Source organism: Acomys minous, assembly GCF_964271855.1.
Source record: "Acomys minous genome assembly, chromosome: 13".
NCBI lineage: Eukaryota > Metazoa > Chordata > Mammalia > Rodentia > Muridae > Acomys > Acomys minous.
Window position 1 is genome coordinate 4272203 of NC_140495.1, and position 18476 is coordinate 4290678.

The 18476-nt window shown below is 48.4% G+C and overlaps 1 protein-coding gene across 1 annotated transcript; it reads right to left on the reverse strand.

Moving 5' to 3' along the window:
• Positions 1–4800: 4800 nt before the first annotated feature.
• Positions 4801–9503, reverse strand: CCR8 (C-C motif chemokine receptor 8). Its single transcript, XM_084751849.1, has 2 exons — positions 9396–9503; positions 4801–7288 (listed from the first exon to the last, which is right to left on the reverse strand). Exon 2 carries the CDS (start codon positions 7272–7274, stop codon positions 6213–6215), a length of 1062 nt encoding a protein of 353 aa, XP_084607975.1. The 5' UTR covers positions 7275–7288; positions 9396–9503; the 3' UTR covers positions 4801–6212.
• Between the last annotated feature and the right edge of the window lie 8973 nt (positions 9504–18476).

Genomic DNA, 18476 nt, shown 5'->3' on the forward strand with positions numbered 1-18476 from the left:
TAATAAATATATCTTTTTAAAAAAATCTAACAGTAGTCTGTGTCATTTATTTATATAATAGTGGAATAAATAACCACTGCCTCAATAACCTTAAGAATCAATATTAGGGCTGGAGAGATGGCTCAGAGGTTAAAAGCACTGGCTGTTCTTCCACAGGTCCTGAGTTCAATTCCCAGCAACCACATGGTGCCTCACAACCATCTATGATGTGATCTGCTGCCCTCTTCTGGAGTGCAGGCACACATGCAGGTAGAATACTGTATAAATAGTAAATAAATCTTTTGGGTTTTTTGTTGTTGTTGTTGTTGTTGTTGTTGCTTTGTTTTTTTGAGACAAGGTTTTTCGGTGTAGCCTTGGCTGTCTTGGACTCGCTTTGTAGACCAGGCTGGCCTCGAACTCACAGTGATCCGCCTGCCTCTGCCTCCCGAGTGCTGGGATTAAAGGCGTGCACCACCACGCCCGGCCAATAAATAAATCTTTAAAAAAAAAAAAATATCAAGGCCGAGCATGTTAGTGTACACCTTTAATCCCAGCACTCAGGAGGCAGAGGCAGGTGGATCGCTGAGAGTTGAAGGCCAGCCTGGTCTACAACAGCCAGACAGCCACAGAGTCCATGACAGCCAGAGCTACACAAAGAGACCTTGTCTCGAAAAACAACAACAACAACAACAATGTTAAATATTAATAATACTCTTTCAACACCAGCCTGGTCTACAGAGTAAGCTCCAGGACAGTTAAGGCCACACAGAGAAACCCTGTCCAAAAAAAAAAAAAAAAAAAGAAGGAGGAGGAGGAAAAAGAGAGCGCACGCAAGCAAGCAGGCTTGAGCAAGCCAGCAACCTGCATCTTTCCCTGGCCTCCGCATCAGCTCCTGCTCTCACTTCCTCCCGTGATGAACAGTGATGTGAAGCAAGGGTTAGCCAAACAAACCCCTCCTCCCCAACTTGCTTTTTGGTCATGGTGTCTCATCCCAGTAACACTAACCTTAGAAGAACAGCTGTTAAACCTCCCCCATCCTCCCATAGGTCTAAGAAGAACCTCTCACTTCCGCCACACTGACGCCGTGACGCCGTGACGCTGTGACGCCGTGACGCCGTGACGTCTGTGTCTGGTTCATGAGCTCCCGCCATGACACTGTCTCTCTGGCTGTCCTTCTAATCAATTCCATAGTCCCAACAATCCGTTTCAGGGTCCCCTGAACCCACACCCGTCAGTGCTGAGCCCCTCTCTCCAGTTGTGTGTGTGTGTGTGTGTGTGTGTGTGTGTGTGCGTGTGCGTGTGCGCGTGCGCGTGCGCGTGCGCGCGTTCATGAGTTTATGTGTATCACATGCGTTTGGGAGGCCATGGGGGCCAAAACAGGGCACTGACCTCCTGGAGCTGGCAGGTGGATGCTGGGAATTGAACCTGGGTGTTCTAGCAAGAGTGGTACGTGCTGTTAACTGCTGAGCCGTCTCTCTAGCTCTCCCTGGTTCCTAATGGTCTTTCAGGGCCGGGCGGCTTCACTCACCCAGCAGATAAACGAAGCCTGGGCTCCGGAACGTGGCAGTGAGCAAAACAGGGTTCATATCAAACTGGAGAGGAATTGTAACCCAGCAGCACGGCTACTCTGGTTGGAATGCGGGCACACCTTTAGTCCCAGGAGACAGAGGCAAGCGGATCTCTGAGTTCGAGGCCAGCCTGGGGCAGAGCAAGTTTCAGGTAAAGAAAAGCTTAGGTCCAGGTGTTGTGGCACAGCCTTTAATCCCAGCACTCAGGAGCCCAGACGGTGGCGACAGGCAGGACCACACCCTGAGCAGGACTGTGTGCACCTCTAGTGCTCCGCATACCGTTTGCCATCTATTTAAACCCAGGACCCTAAAAGTGGAAGTGGGAGCCTCTAGACCCTTTTAATTGTTCCTCTACACAACATTGCCACATTGATCAAACCTCTGCTTTTCACTGTGACTTTTCTCTGTTTTAAAAAAGCTACGGGGGAGTGGGCATGGGTGATGGGAGCCAAGCCCAAGTCATCTTGCAAGAGCATCCGTGTTCTCAGCTACTAAGCCACCTCTCCAGCACCATGGCTCGTTTAACTGGCATGTTTGGGAGGGGTGGCTGAGCATAGCTATCTGGCACTCCAGGAACAGCATGGCTGCACACTGAGAGAAATGAACTCCAAACTCGGCAGCCGGTGGTACAGCTAGTCAGTGAACAGCAGGTGGCGATAGAGCACAAAAAGCCAACTCCTCACCCTGCACATAGCCTTGGTTGGCCTGGACTCACTTTGTAGACCAGGCTGGCCTCAAGCTCACAGTCACCCACCTGCCTCTGCCTCCGGAGTGCTGGGATAACAGGCGTGTGCCTGGGATAACTGCGCCCGGCCCCAACTCCATTTAACATATTTAGAATTGGAAGCAGCAAACACATTGGTTACTCCTAGTTTTATAACAGCTATCTGCTGTTTGTTGGGTTACGTTTAGTAAGAATCATCTTTTACGTACGCAAAAGGAGTCGACAGGTTACATAAGGACTTCAGGCGTGGGCAGGCAGGAGAGACGGCCTGTTTCACCCCACCCCGTCTTACCCATGCCTCCTGAAGTTCAGAGAGCTTAGCTTAGGTCAGCTGGAAGTGATGCAGCCGGGCCAAGTCAGGCACTTGGCTATGTCCCATCAGAAAAGCTTGGTGAGAGCCGGGCGTGGTGGCGCACGCCTTTAATCCCAGCACTCGGGAGGCAGAGGCAGGCGGATCACTGTGAGTTCGAGGCCAGCCTGGTCTACAAAGTGAGTCCAGGACACTCAAGGCTACACAGAGAAACCCTGTCTCGAAAAACCAAAAAAAAAAAAAAAAAAGAAAAAGAAAAAGAAAAAGAAAAGCTTAGTGTGAGCCGAGCGTGGCTGCGCATGCCTGTAACCCCAGCCCTCAGGGTGGCAGAAGCAGGAGGATCTCTGTGAGTTCCAGGACAGTAGAGTTCTAGGACAGCCAGGACTACACAGAGAAACCCTGTCTTGAAAAAACAAACAAACAAACAAACAAAACAAAAGCATCTGAGCAGGAGACAAAGAGGGGAATCCTGGAAGCTTACAGTCTGGTAAAATGTCCAGGGGAGCGCCCCTCCCCCCCAGCCCCCCTACCCTCAGCCCCCCCACCCTCAGCCCCACCCCCACCCTCCATCCCCCCGCCCCCATCCCCCTTCACCCGCACCCCCTACCCCCACCCTCTGCTTTGTTCAACTCTCACACACATCGTAGACTTGTCTGTGGTGCCGCACACAGCATGGTGCCATCCCACAGGGCCGTCTGCTTACAGGGTCCTATCAGAGAAGTGCAGAGACTGTGACAAAGACGGTGGCCTTGCTGGCCTTGGCAATACCCTACTCAAAGACTCCAGCTTGGCAACCTCTTGCGATAACAATTATTTTTATTTTTTCCTTAAACTTTTTTTTTTGTTTGTACGCCAAGCTGGTCTCAATCTTGCTTTGTAGAAATATAATTGGTCCACACATGATGACTCTCACCTGTAATCCTAGTGCTCTAGAGGCAGACGTACATGGAGCTCTGTGAGTTCAGGGCTAGCCTGGGCTACACAGTGAGTTCCAGGACAGCCAGGGCTATGTGGAGAGATCCTGTCTTAAGCCTCCCCCCCCCAAAAAAAGGAGTATTATTGGACATGAAGGGGATTTCATAGTAACAAAAGAAGCTATTTAAGAAATATAATCCTTTATTTGTGTATAACCAATAACAGCTTCAAAGTATACAGTAAAAATAAACAAGAATTAAAATGGGAAATAAGCCATAACCAAAATTGGATATTTTTATGTACCTCTCCCAGTGACTCATAAAAAAACAACAACAACAAAAAAAAACCAGAAAAAACAATCAAGGATTCAGTCTGTGTGGTCAGCCCATATGGTGGCTCAAAGGTGAAGCTGCCTGAATTCTATCCCTGAGACCCACACTGTGGAAGGAACGTGCCAACTCTTGTGAGTTGTCTCCCACCCTGATCTCCACATTCATAATAATTTTTAAGTAATAATTGTTTTAAAAAAATAAAGAATACAGAAGTCTTGGTGGAGAGAAACTTCTTCATTGACATGTCAGTGGTAGTTGCTCATGTTCCTACAAATAGCCCCTCACCCATGGACCCCTCTAGGCAACCCTTCCTAAACTCACTGATTCACAAAAGCAACAAGAAAGAAGCAGGAAGGAAAAATAAATAAAGAGAGAAAGAGAGCGAGGATGCAGAAGCTTTGAACAATGTGATGAGCCCTCCCGCAGAAGCCACCTGTTACCTTCATGTGTGAGTGGAAATGGTATCGTGCATCATAAAATAATTCTTTTTTAAAAAGATTTATTTATTTATTTATTTATTTATTTATTTATTTATTATACAATGCTCTGTCTTCATGTACACCTGCAGGCCAGAAGAGGCCACCAGATCTCATTATAGATGGCTGTGAGCCACCATGTGGTTGCTGGGATTTGAACTCAGGACCTCACGAGGAGCAGTCAGTGCTCTTAACCTCTGAGCCATCTCTCCAGCCCCATAAAATAATTCTTGATAAATGTCAAAGAAATGAAACCCTATGTGTATGGTCAGTAAGAAGGGTGTAAGGAGATGCTGGGTGGGCGTTGTGGTGTTTGGATGCGAATGGCCCCAGAGGCTCATATATTTGCTTAGTCCCCAGTTGGTGAGCTGTTTGGAAAGGATTAGACGGTGTAGCCTTGTCAAAGGGGGTGTGTCACTGGTCACTGGAGGTGGGCTCTGAGGTTTCAAAGCCCATTCTAGGCCCAGCTCTCTCTCTCTCTCTCTCTCTCTCTCTCTCTCTCTCTCTCTCTCTCTCTCTCTCTCTCCCTCTCTCTGTCTCTCTCTCTCTCTCTGTCTCTCTCTCTCTCTCTCTCTCTCTCTCTCTCTCTCTGTCTCTCTCTCTGCCTGCTGCCTGTGGGTCAGGATGTAAAGCTCTCAGCTACCTCTCCAGCACCGGTTCCTCCATGCCAGCCACCCTGCTCCCTACCATCACGGTCAAGGACTCACCAACCCTCTGAAACTGTAAAGAAGCCCCCAGTTAAATGCTTTCGTTTATGACTTGCCTTGGCCACGGTGCCTCTTCACAGCAATACAGCAGTGGCTAAGACAGGTTGAAGACAGCACCTCAAGACTTCTGGCTAAGGTCAAACTTAACTTTGTAAAATGCAACCCCATTTTACATCGAGAGGGAACTTTGTAGCATTAAGTGGATATTTAGGTAACAGAAGATTCCACTCCAGGGAGCCCATAGAAAATGAAGCCCAAAGAAAGTAAGTGAGATGCAAATAAAAACAGAAAATAGTGAGTAGAGAAGGCGGAAATTCAGTGTGGCCAAAGGCTGATCTAGGAGAGACCGAGAGAAACTCACAAATGATCAGTATTGGGACTGGAAAGGGAAATCCTCAGACTAAAAAAAAAAGATTGTTCAACAAAATTAACTATGAAGATTTCATGCTCATGCATTAGTGAACTTAAACAGAACAGCAGAATTCCTTACACATCACAGGCTGTTAAATTAAACGCAGGCCTTCGTAAGAAATACCCTGGATGGACTTCTTAATAAGCCATATCAAACCTTCAAAGAGAAGCCTTTACACAAGCCATTTCATAAAATAGCTTTTATTTTACATGTATAGGTGTTTTGCCTGCAGTTACACATCCCCACTGTATGTGTGCCTAGTGCCAGGAGAGATCAGAAGAGGACACCAGATCCCCTGAAACTAACTGGATTTACAGATGGTTTGAACCACCATGTGGGTGCTGAGAACTGAACCCAGGCCCTCTGTAAAGGCAATGAGTGCTCTAAGCCGCAGAGCCATCTCTCCGGTTCCTGAGAATAGATTTTAAAGGGAATATTTTTCAGTGCATGTTAGGAAACCAAACCTGGCCAGACAAGAGAAAACTATATAAGACATCATCTCTCGTGAACACAGGCACAAAAATCCCAAAACTGAGAGGTCACTATTTTTTAAGGAAGAAGAAAAAAAAAATGTATTTTATCTCTTTTTAAAGAAGGGTGGTGATGCTCTGGCATTCAGGGGCTGAGGCAGAAGGACAGAGAGTTCAAAGCCAGGCTGGGCTACACAGTGAGACTCAGTCTTGGAAAACCAGGGGAAATGGGAGAAGTGAACGGAAGAGGGGAAATAAAGAAGGCTGGGAGGAGGGAGGCGATGCAGGGAGAGACCGCCGGCCGGCCGCGCACACCTCCTCACAAGATGTAGTCCAGGGTCGAAGATTGAGAGGAGCGCTGCTGTGAGGACAGCGGCCCTTCCCACACCCCCACAGGCACTTTCCTCCCGATGTAGAGGAAGATGTGGCTACAACTCTTTTGAAATATGTCCGCGAGGTGTTTCTTGAACTTCTCTCCGATGAGAGCATAGATGACCGGGTTCACGCAGCAGTGTGTGAAAGAGATGGCTTCTGTGACATATGTGGCCAGGGCCAGCCTCTGCTTCATGGCACACCCATCCAAGATGTGCATGTCGTGCAGGGACGTGAGGAAGAGGACCACGTTGAACGGGACCCAGAAGAGTAAAGACGCAATGACCACGATGAGCACCAGCTTGATGGCCCTGGTCCTGTTGTGGTTCAGACAGCCCCGCAGCTGGTGCAGGATTCGGGTGTAGCAGAACAGGAGGATGCTAAAGGGGAGCAGCAGGCCCAGGATGTTGATCTCAAAGTGGGCAGAGAGCTTCCACCTCAGAGACTGCTCGTCGAAAAACGGGAAGCACTGGAGAATGCCATCCTCTAAGGACACTTGATAAAACACCATTAACGGGACGGTGGCCGTGATGGCGATCAGCCACACCGCCAGGCTCAGGGCTGTGCCCACTCTGGCCGTCCTCACTTTGATGGCGGAGACAGCATGGACGATAGCCAGGTACCTGTCCACACTCATGAGGGTTATGAAGAACATACTGCTGAAAAAGCCAAGGTAATAAAAGCCCGAGACCACCTTACACACTGCGGTCCCAAACACCCACTGGTCCAGCAGGTAGTACGTCTGGAAGGGGAACGAGAAGACGAAGAGCAGGTCAGCCACGGCCAGGTTCAGAAGGTAGATGTCCGTAATGCTCCTCAGTTTCTTGCAGGCCACGAGGACCAAGATGACCAGGCTGTTTCCCAGAAGGCCCAGCACAAGCAAGATGCAGTACAAGACGGCCAGGTGCAGCGTGCTGCCTCTGAGAAGGAGCTCTGTGTCACAGGGGATGGTAAAGGCATCCGGGTAGTAGTCAGTGTTCGTGACGTTGGGCTCCAGGGTGTAATCCATCGAGGCAGGAGGACCTGGTCAACGGGACACGAGAGAGGACTGTGTTCAGACACTGAAGTCCTTAAACCCCTCCCTTCTCTCCCTGGGGTGTTGAGGTGAGGCAAGTGCTACCCCGCCAAGCTTTTCTCCCTAAACCGTGCTTCCTTTACACGGGGTCTCACTAGGTGGTTTGGACTGGTGGGGAACTTGCTACATAGCCCAGGTTGGACTTGAGCTCATGATGCTCCTGTCTCAGCCTCCCAAGTGCAGATGTTACAGGTATTATACCTTGCTCGGCTCCCCCCCCCCTCATTTTAATTAATTAGTAAATTAATTTTGATAGTTTTAAAAGATTTATTTATTATGTATGCAATGTATAGCCTGCATGTACACCTGTCCGCCAGAAAAGGGCATCAGATCTCATCATAGATGGCTGTGAGCCACCATGTGGTTGCTGGGAATTGAACTCAGGAGCTCTGGAAGAGCAGAGTCAGCGTCTTAACCTCCGAGCCATCTCTCCAGCCCTAATTTTGATTTTTTTTTTTTTTTTTTTTTTTTTTAGTTTTTCGAGACAGGGTCTCTCTGAGTAGCCTTGGCCATCCTGGACTCACTTTGTAGACCAGGCTGGCCTCGAACTCACAGCGATCCACCTACCTCTGCCTCCCGAGTGCTGGGATTAAAGGCGTGTGCCACCACGCCCAGCTTAATTTTGATATTTTTGAGATAGGTCTCAGCATGTAGCCCTAGCTGTTCTGGAACCTACTATGTTGACCAGGCTGACCTCGAACTCACAGAGATCCACCTGCCCCTGCTTCCCAAGTACTGGGATTAAAAGCGTGTGCCACTCTTCCTGGCTTCTCTTTCATTTTATGTATCCCTAAACAATATACAAGCCAAATGTGGTGGTACACAGCATTACCCCCAGCACTTGGGAGGCAAAGAAGGGTGAATTTCTGAGTTCGAGAATAGCTTGGTCTAAAGAGTGAGAGAAACCCTGTCTCAACAAACAAAAATATATGTATATATAATATACAACACACTCATTCCTAAGTTACATAAATAATGTCTCATTTTATATTTTGCTTTAGATGTATCCCATGATATTCATGAATTTAGTTCACTCATTCATTGCTTTCATAATCCCAGAAACAATGTAAAATGCAATAGAAAAAAATTGATCCCAATTACACTAAAAATGACAAGCACCAGGTTCACTGGAAGTAAGCCCAAGGAAGGCTAGATTCAGTCATCAAAAACCAGGGCTGGCTGGGCATAGTGGTGCTGCATGCCTTTAACTCCAGCACTCGGGAGGCAGAGACAGGCGGATTGCTGTGAGTTCAAAGCCAGCCTGGTCTACAAGGCGAGTCCAGGACGGCCAGCCAAGATAACATAGAAAAACTCTGTCTCGAAAAACCCATGCACAAACCAACCAACCAACCAACCAAACAGAAAAAGCAGGGCTGAAGGCAGAGCTCGGTAGGTAAGGTGCTCCCTAAGCAAGCATGGAGACCTCAGTTCAACCCCCAAACCCACGTGTGGTGGTGTGGACTTGCAATCCCTGCTGGGGAGGCAGAGACAGGCAGATCTTCATGGCTCTGGCCAGCCTGGTCGGCTTGGTGAGCAGAGCAAAGCTAAGGAGCCAGCAACTGAAGGACAGTACCAAGGCTGACCTCTGACCTGCTCTACATGCACACATGCACGCATGCGCACATACTCAGACACATACAAAACAAAATAATATAAAATGAAACATTATAGGGCCCGGCGGGGATCGGGGGCGTAGCTTGCTTGTAGAACACATGCTTCTTAGCCTGCACAAGATCCCTAGGTCCCATCCCAACACCCGCACACACAGGAAGATTTCTATGTAGAAAGATCGATGCCCCAGGAGGACCTCTTTTTCCACTCTTGTGGGAGCTTTCACTACCTCTTGTGTCCTGGAGAGCAAGGGACATGCTCCTGTCAGCCACGGAGAGACACACTAGTGTGGCCTCAGGTTTGGAGACATTCAAATTAAAAAAAAAAAAAAAAAATCTCGAAAGTATGAGCCTTCCCCTGACCTCTCTGTAAGGAGATAAAAGAGCCCTGACCTGCCCCCCCGCCCCCCCCCCCGGCCCCGCGAGGGTGCACCTCAGCAAGTACCTGAGCGACTTTCTTTCCTCCGAGGCTTCAGCGCTGCCAACTCCTCTGCGGCATGCCTGTGCTGTGTCGACTCCCTTTTCTTCACTTATATATGTTGCTTCAGCCAATCCAAAGGATGGAAACCGGACAGTCAGACCCACCTCTGACTTTACAGTCCCAGCCCCTCTGCTTTCAGACAGTCCGGGTCCCCGCCTCCAGAGCGCAGGCGCACTGTGCCGCAGAGCCCCTCCTTTATTCTCGCGCTTCCGAAGACTCTGCCCTCAGACCTGGGGCAGCAAGAAGAGGGGATCACTCCTCAGAATGATGGTCTAGCAGCGAATCTGTCCACCTGCTCTTGGTTCCTCTTTTGTTTGTTTTGTTTAAGCTGAGGGTTTCTCTGTGTAGTCCTGGCTGTCTTAGACCTCACTCTGTTGACCAGGCTGGCCTCGAACTCAGAGATCCAACTGCCTCTGCCTCTGCCTCTGCCTCTGCCTCTGCCTCTGCCTCTGCCTCTGCCTCTGCCTCTGCCTCTGCCTCTGCCTCTGCCTCTGCCTCCTGAGTGCTGGTATTAAAGGCGTGTGCCCCGGGACAGCTAAGGCTACACAGAGAAACCCGGTCTTGAAAAACCAAAAAATAAAAAAATAAAAATAAATAAAATAAAGGCATGTGCCACCATGCCCGGCGCAAATCTTGTTCTTAATGTGTCCCTTACCATCGTTTCTGCTGTTTTGAGGTAGTCTCTCGGTGGCTAGGCTGGCTGTCCAGTAAGCTCTAGGGCACACTGAACTCTGCCTCCCTGAGAGCTAGCACTGAAGAAGCCTGCGGCACCATGCCGGGGGAGTTTATCACTTAGAAGCATCTTCCAGCACCTCAGTACATACCGTGCAATTCTCCTCACCAGGAGGCTTTAACTGAGCGTGGGGAAAACCCAGCCTTTAGCACAGACAGTAAAGCATGAGATAAGAAAATGTCAGTGTTGAGCTGACAGTGAACCCTGGACTCTCAGGTGCTCTGATGCTTCTGTTGGTGGTGGAAACCTTCCTAGTCCAACAGGACCACTCTGCCCTCAGCCTGCGTGCTAGTCCCCTTCAGAGGCTGTGACACAGTGACAACAGCTTTTAGAGCGATCTCTGTTCTGCAGTCCTGAGGATGGGATGGCTATCTCCTACCAGCATGTCCTTTCCCAGGGAGCTCCCAGGTGCTGCCCGGCGACCTTGGGCTGCTGGCCATTCCCCCCATCTCGGTCTCCATCTTCACATGTCCTTCTTGGGGTGTCGGTGGCCACTCTCTTCTGTAAGCACTGGGACTACAATTGGGGACCACCCAGATAACCCACAGGAACCCCTCAATCTTTTTTTAATTCATCCTCTTTTTCCATCTCCCTCTCTTTAGATTTTATTTATTTATTTATAAAATATTTATTTATGTATACAGTGCTCTGCCTACTTGTACACCTGCAGGCCAGAGAAGGGCATCAGATCAGATTACAGGTGGTCGTGAGCCACCATGTGGTTGCTGGGAATTGAACTCATGACCTCTGGAGGAGCAGCCAGTGCTCTTAACCACTGAGCCATCTCTCCAGCCCTTATTTATTTATTTTAAGTATGAGTGCTCTATCTGCATGTATACCTGCACCCCAGAAGAAGGCATCAGATTCCAGTATAGACGGTTGTGAGCCACCATGTGATTGCTGAGAATTGAACTCGAGACCTCTGGAACTCAAGAAATGGTTGAGCCATCTGCCCAACCCATAACCCCTCAATCTTAAGACCATTGACTGAATCACACTTTCAAAGACCTCCCTACATAGACTGCTAGGCTGGCCTGGAACTCTTTTAAGATTTTTTTCTTTCTTTCTTTTTTAAATTTATCATGTATAGTTCTTTGACTGCATGTATGCCCACGTAGTAGAAGAAAGCACCAGATTTCATTATAGATGGTTGTGAGCCACCATGTGGTTGCTAGGAATTGAATTCAGGACCTTTGAAAGAGCAGCCAGTGCTCTTAGCCTCTGAGCCATCTCTCCAGCCCCCTGAAACTTTTTATGTAGACGAGGCTGGCCTGGAACTCACAGAGATCTGCCAGACGCTGCCTCCTGAATAGTGACATTATTAAAGACAGATTAAAGTCACCACGCCAGCAGTGTGTTCTCTCTTTACTTGCATGTATCTGTGCACACACACACATGTATCCAAGGACCCTTGGAGGAGAAGGGAGTTGCCTGGAGCTGAGTTACAGGAAGCTGTGAGCCTCCAGACTTGGTCCTCTACAAGAGACGTGCACACTCTCAATGACTGAGCCATCTCTCCAGCCCCTTTCCCTTAAAATTTTTTTTCTTTATTTTTAAGGAATTGGTTGTAAAGGCAAAGTCATAATTAGCTCCCACATCAATGGCACATCCCATGGCGCATTCTGTCGCCCAGAAATGCAGGTGAACTACAGTGCTGGATTGGCTCTGCCAGAGGGTGGCCTCACACGTCACTGCGCTAGGTTCCCAGGGTCCCAGCCTTTCACCTCAGGACGAAGCAGATCCAACCGAGCACTGTCCTGCTTCTCTCCAAATGGTGAGACTCGAAAGATTGTATTTAACCCCAAGGACACACAGAACGACTACCATTCCAGACACTTGTATAGTATGAAGGAGGAAGTGGCCTCGGCCTCCTAGTGTGCTCTTTCTCCTCTGACACACTGACTCTCTCATTCTGAGTGTTCAGTTCCACAGAAATGAAATTAATCACTCAAGTAACACAGCAGGTCAGGGAGAAGGTTGAGTAGGCAAAGGGCATTGCTGAGCTAGTGTGACGACGTCAGTTTGGATTTCCACAATCCACGTAAAGGCCCCAGCACAGAGCATCTGCCCACAATCCCAGCCTGAGCAGGAGGCGGGTCGAAGGATTCTGGCAGAACCAGCAAGTCCCAGGTTCAGTGGAAATTGAGTGAGGAATACACCTCATATCAACTCTGGCTTTCACATGCATATGCACACACGTGCCCACCCATGCACACTCATGAATTCAAGGGCGTGTACACACATGCACACATACACAATCAAACAGCTGTTTGTTAGTAGGACCAGAGCCAGTGTGGAGTCTTCTGAAGCACAGCCCAGGGTGCCCCTCTCATTGACCTGCATTAAAACTTGTCACATGACAAGCAGCAAGAAAAGACGGATGACACTAGGAAAAAACCTTTTAGGATTGTCTATTATGAAAGTTCTCAGAACTGGTTTATGCCCACCCTAGTGAAAAACAACATAAAGGGGCTGGAGATCATAGTGGGCTGCTCTTCCAAAGGACCTGGGTTCAAATCCCAGCACCCACATGGCTGCTCACGACTGTCTTTCATTCCAGTCCAGAAGATGCGATACCCTCCTCGGGCCCTTCTCCAGCACCAGGCGTGCAAGTGGTGCACAGACAGGCAGCACCAGGCGTGCAAGTGGTGCACAGACAGGCAGCACCAGGCATGCAAGTGGTGCACAGACAAGCATGCAGACAAAACACCTGTTCACATGAAATAAGTCTTTTAAAGCAAAACACGTTGGGAATATCTGGGGAAGAAGGACGGACAAAAAAGTGGTGAATAAATGAATGAATGAATGAATGAGCCATGAGGTTGTGGAGGAAGGAATCTCACTCCCTCCCCTCCCTCCCCCCCACCCCACCCCAGGCCACAGAACTCCTGACACAGGTAGGAGGGACAGCTCAGCAGCCGAGAGTACTCGCTCTGGAACCACAAAGACCAGGGTTTGGCTGCCAGCAGCTGAGTAACGAGCTGATGTTCCTGCAAGGCTTCTACCCCAGCTTGAAGAGGAGCAAAGACGAGCAGATTTCTGGGCTCGCTGGAGTCCAGCCCATCTCAGGACCACAAGTCCCGGGTTCAGAGAGACCCTGCCTCAGAGGAAGAGGCGGAAAGTGATAGAAGACACTTGATAGCCTCTCAAATGAGCAAACACACACACAAAATATTCTTTAATTATTTATTTTTATCTCATGTGCATTTGTGTTTTCGCCTGCATGTATGTCTGTGTGAGGGTGTCAGATCTTGGAATTGCAGACAGCTGTGAACAGCTGCCATGTGGGTGCTGGGAATTGAACCCAGGTCCTTCAGAAGAGCAGTCAGTGCTCTTAACCTCTGAGCCATCTCTCCAACCCACAAATAAAATCTTTTAAAAGGGGGTTTGTTTTTATTTTTACCTATAGATTTGTGTGTGTGGATGGCACATATGTGCAGTACCCACAGAAGCCAGAAGAGAGCACAGGGTCCCTGGAGCTGGAGTCACAGCCCTTATGAGCCACCATGTGAGTGCCGGGAACTGAACTTGGGGCCTCTGCAAGAGCAGCAGCAAGCCTTCTTAATCGCTGACTCTTCTCTGTAGCCTTAAATAAAAAGGAACCTCGACAGCAAACCATTGCCTACACCGCTCCTCACACAGTGCCCCCCACCCCTGCAGCCTTACACAGGAAACACCCCCAGAACGTCTGCCCATCAGCCATGGGTTCAGCCTCAGCCTGGCCCCACCATCAGTGTGGATCCTTGGGGCCATGGATTGCTGTTTCAAAGTGTCTTACGTAAGCATCATTTTTGTGTTCCGGGATTTTCCAAGCTTCAGCCTCGCTGTATAAACCGGCGCTGCCTACGGATGGTGTCGCACACTGGAACATGCGACTCTTCTCAGATCAGCACCTTCTCCTTTGGCCAATGCCTCTCTGCTATTTGCAGAACACGCCCCTTTCCAACTCTAAAGCCATTGAGCATTTGCTTACCCGAATTTGTGGGCAGAAATCTGTATTTTAACGAAGGCTCATACAGAGGAAAATAAATAAGCTATAACTAAAAGCTCACGTGTTATCAATAGCAAGACCAACCTTTCAGAAAAGCTTGTGCCATCTAGTTAATTTAATTTCCCACATAAGTAACCAAAGAGCTGAAGTAACGCCTGGGAAACGGGTTTTACAGAGCATTGCCACACACCATGGAGATACAGCCACAAGGCTACAAGGCTGAAAGCGAAAGTCATGGTTAATGGCGGAATACTTGTATTTTGGGTGCTTTCCCAAGAGACCTATAAACACACTATGCACAAGGAAAACTGATCACATCTCTCACCTTTGAGGTGGAGCATAGGAGCATAACGGACTTTACTGGGGGTACCTGGTACCCCTACTTCATGGACCTGGATAGGAACTGAAGAGGGGAGCTTTTGACACTCACTTATTCCCAAGATTCATCTTCTGTTTTAGTTTTACTTCTCTCACCATGATGTAACACGCTGACAAAAGGCAGCCCAAGGGACTGCTGCTGTGACTGCTCTACTGCTGTGACCACTGTGGTTGTCATAAGGAAGCCAGTCAAGGATTTGCTCACAGCTTCCGAGGGTTAGCCCATAACCACAGCTTCCAAAGGTTAGCCTATGATCACAGCTTCCAAAGGTTAGCCCATGATCACAGCTTCCAAAGGTTAGCCCATGATCACAGCTTCCAAAGGTTAGCCCATGACCATCGCGGCAGGTGTGTGCTGGAGGAAGCAGCTAGAGCCTTGCAAGAGAGAGACTTATGCCTGGCGTGAGCTTCAGAAACCCCAGAGCCTGCCTCCTCTGGGCTCCTCCCAACACCTCCTCCAACAACATCACGACTTCTAATCCTTCTACACAGTTCCACCAGCTGGGCACCAAGCATTCAAATAGATGAGCCTATGTCATCCAAACCACCACAGGGACCAGGAGGTTTGCTCGGCTCAGAATTCCCGCCATAGTCAGTCACTGGTGGGAAGCCACAGTCGGGAGCAGAGGAAATGCCTTCATGTACAGTTCTGGCTTGTGCTCAGCTAGCTTTCTCCTCTCTTACTCAGTCCAGGACTCCAAGCCCAGGGAATGGTGCCACCCACCGTGGGCTGTCTTTCCATAACAACTAAGGCAACTAAGACAGTTCCCCACAGGCATGCCACAGGCCTCCCTGGTCTGGACAACCCCTCCTAGAGACTCTGTCCAGGTGATTCCGGTTTGTATCACATTGACAGTAAAATTAGCCAGCGCACAGCCCCTCTTTCTCTCCTCAAGATTTCAAACACATGATTAGAAAGAATAAAAGAGATGAAATTATATAGTTAAGGAGTTGAACTGTTGCAGGATATTTGATCTCATTGTGAGCCCTGAGATTACGACCTATAAAAACCTATCTTTTGTTTGGTGTGGCTCAGCCCTAGCACACACTTTTAATCCAAGGGCCTTCTGTACACAGGAATTAATAAAGTTAACCCTAGGTCAAGAGGCGGAGCAAGAAACCAGCTAGCAGGGACTAAACAGAAGGATATTTAAGACAGAATGGAGGAGGAGGAGGAGGAGGAGGAGAAGAAGAAGAAGAAGAAGAAGAGTTTTTGAACTCTTCAGCTCTTTGGCTCTGGGGCATTTGGCTTTCTCCTCCTGGGCTGGGCTGTTGGCTGAGCTGGCAAGCCTTTGGCCTTGGGCTTATGGCTTATTCCTTCTGGGAAGTGAGCTGGGTAGGAAGGTTTTTTCCCTTTGGAACATGTGAGGAATAGGAAGGTCAGCTGGGTGCTTTCTCTACCTCTCTGAGCTAGCAGGTTTTCACCCCAGCATCCGACTCCTGAGTCTTCATTGGTAAAATTGAACAATTGGGATATTGGGTTTTTAAATAGCAACATCATTGAACAATCAAGACCCTTTCTTATCACAAAAGTCTAAGGAGGAGTAATGAATAGAGGAGAAGAACATTTCAAAGCCCCCCAAAAAGATTTATTGTAAAAAATATCTAACACGCCTTTAATCCCAGCACTCATGAGGCAGAGGCAGACGAATCGTTGTGAGTTCGAGCCAGCCTGGTCTACAAAGCTAGTTCAGGACAACCAAGGCTATGCAGAGAAACCCTGTCTTGAAAAACCAAAAAAAAAAAAAAATCTAATTAAAGCCAGGCATGGTGATACATGCCTCTAATCTCTGTACTTGGGAAGCAGTTTGGGGGTGAGGGTAGCTTGGGCTATATAGTGCATAGCCTAGGCTATGTAGCTAGACTCTATCTAAACAGACAAACAAAATCAGATTAAGATGTCCTGCGTACCATGTTTGTGTCTGTCTCAAGCACGTGGCACATCCCAGAGTGAAATGGGCACAGGGTTACGATAATCTCCACATCATGGAACTGTCTGGAAGATGAGCCATCTCTTCTCAAGAGACCTAGAACCAAGTGTGTGTTAAGAATTTCACTTTAGAGCTGGGCATAGTAGCGCATGTCTTTAATCCCAGCCCTCGGGAGGCAGAACTCACTGTGAGTTCAAGGCCAGCCTGGTCTCCAAAGTGAGTCCAGGACAGCCAAGGCTGCACAGAGAAACCCTGTCTTGGGAGGCGGGGAGAAGAATTGCACTTTAAACTCTACCACTGAGGGGACCCTTGTTTCTTGCCTACATGCCCTCCCACGTGCTATAGGCAAAAGTCTTCCTTATGCTTCTAGAATGATCCAAAAGGGACAGTACACTGGAAGGAGCTCACAGAGAGCCGTGATGTTGTCTTCCAAACTGACTGAGTGTTAATATTTTCGTGATCTTGCTTCATTGATTTCTCTATGTGCTGTGTAAACTTTTCTGAGTCATTTGAGAAGAATGACAGGTCCCTCCGTGTTCTTTCTTCCCTATACGAGTGACTACTGTAAAAAGCAAGGAGGCATTTCTTTTCTGAAATTGTGATGCTGCTATCAACACCAAAACAATTCACCATCAGGAGCTGGCAAGGCGGCACTGTGGTTAGGAGCACTGGCTGCTTTTCTAGAGGTCTTGAGTTCCCCTCACAGTACCCTCAGGGTGGCTCACAACCGGCTGTAACTCCCACTCCTGGGGACCCCGCATCCTCTTCTGGCCTCCTTGGGTACCATGCAGACACATGCAGGCAAAGCATCCATCCATATACAGGAAATAAAATAAATGAGTTTAAAACTTGATGCCAGCCCAATAAATAACGTCAAAAAAAAAAAAGCACATTTTCTAGTTTCACCAATTGTTTCAGTAATTTTTCCCCCCTCTGAGTTAGCATTCAGTCACCAGCTGCGGATAACGAAGAAACCATTAAAGGTTTTGGCTAGTGACTGTGTTCCTGTCTGTCTTTGTTTCTAAGCATTGCCCAAGCCACAACAGGACTATTATACAGCCAGATAGAATGAAATTGTCTCATATGGAGGAAAATAAATGGGACGTGATGCTATCACAGTCCAGAAATTAAGCCAGGCCCAGAACTACATGTGGTGTCCATTTCCTGTCATATACAGACACTTCAGAGTAAAAAGGGTTGGACATGGTGGCACCCATCTTTTTTTGTTTGTTTGTTTTGGAGACAGGGTCTCTCTGTGTAGCCTTGGCTGTCCTGGACTCACTTTGTAGACCAGGCTGGCCTCGAACTCACAGCGATCCACCTGCCTCTGCCTCCCAAGTGCTGGGATTAAAGGGGTGGCGCACATCTTTGATCGCAGCACTCATGTGGCACGGGCGGTTGCATCTCTGTGAGTTGGAGGTCAGCTCGAGCTACAGAGCAAATTCCAGGACAGCCAGGGCTGCATAGTGAGACCCTGTCTCCAACAACAAATAATGAATAAATAAAGTAAAAATGAAATTTAAAGAGTCAAGAGGAGATGAGGGGACTATCAAGGACAGGGAATGAGCCTGTTACTTCGTGCAATTCACATGCATTAATAACCATCGTGAGGAACTTCCGGGGCCTGTTGATTGTACTATTGCTGCCATTATTGATTGTACCAAAGAGAAGACCCTGGGACTCGGGGGATTTTGCTCTTGTTGTCTGCGAATCTCAGGAGAAGTGTCCCCCTCCCAGGCTCACCATCACAATGCACAGCTGTTTCCTCTGCATGCACCTTGCACACAAACCTTCCCCGATCCTGCACAGATAACTACAAAGCAGCCGCATCGCACTCTCTGAGGCCTGCCCCAGCGGAAGGATGCTTTTTATCAAAAGGCATCTTGTGCACTGGTGTGAGGTGCAAGGCTGCAGATGGGAAGTGGTCGCAAGCCTCTGGCTTTCCTTCATTGCCTGTGGGGAGGATTCGGTGGTTTTGTTTATGATTTATATTATACACACAAATTATATTT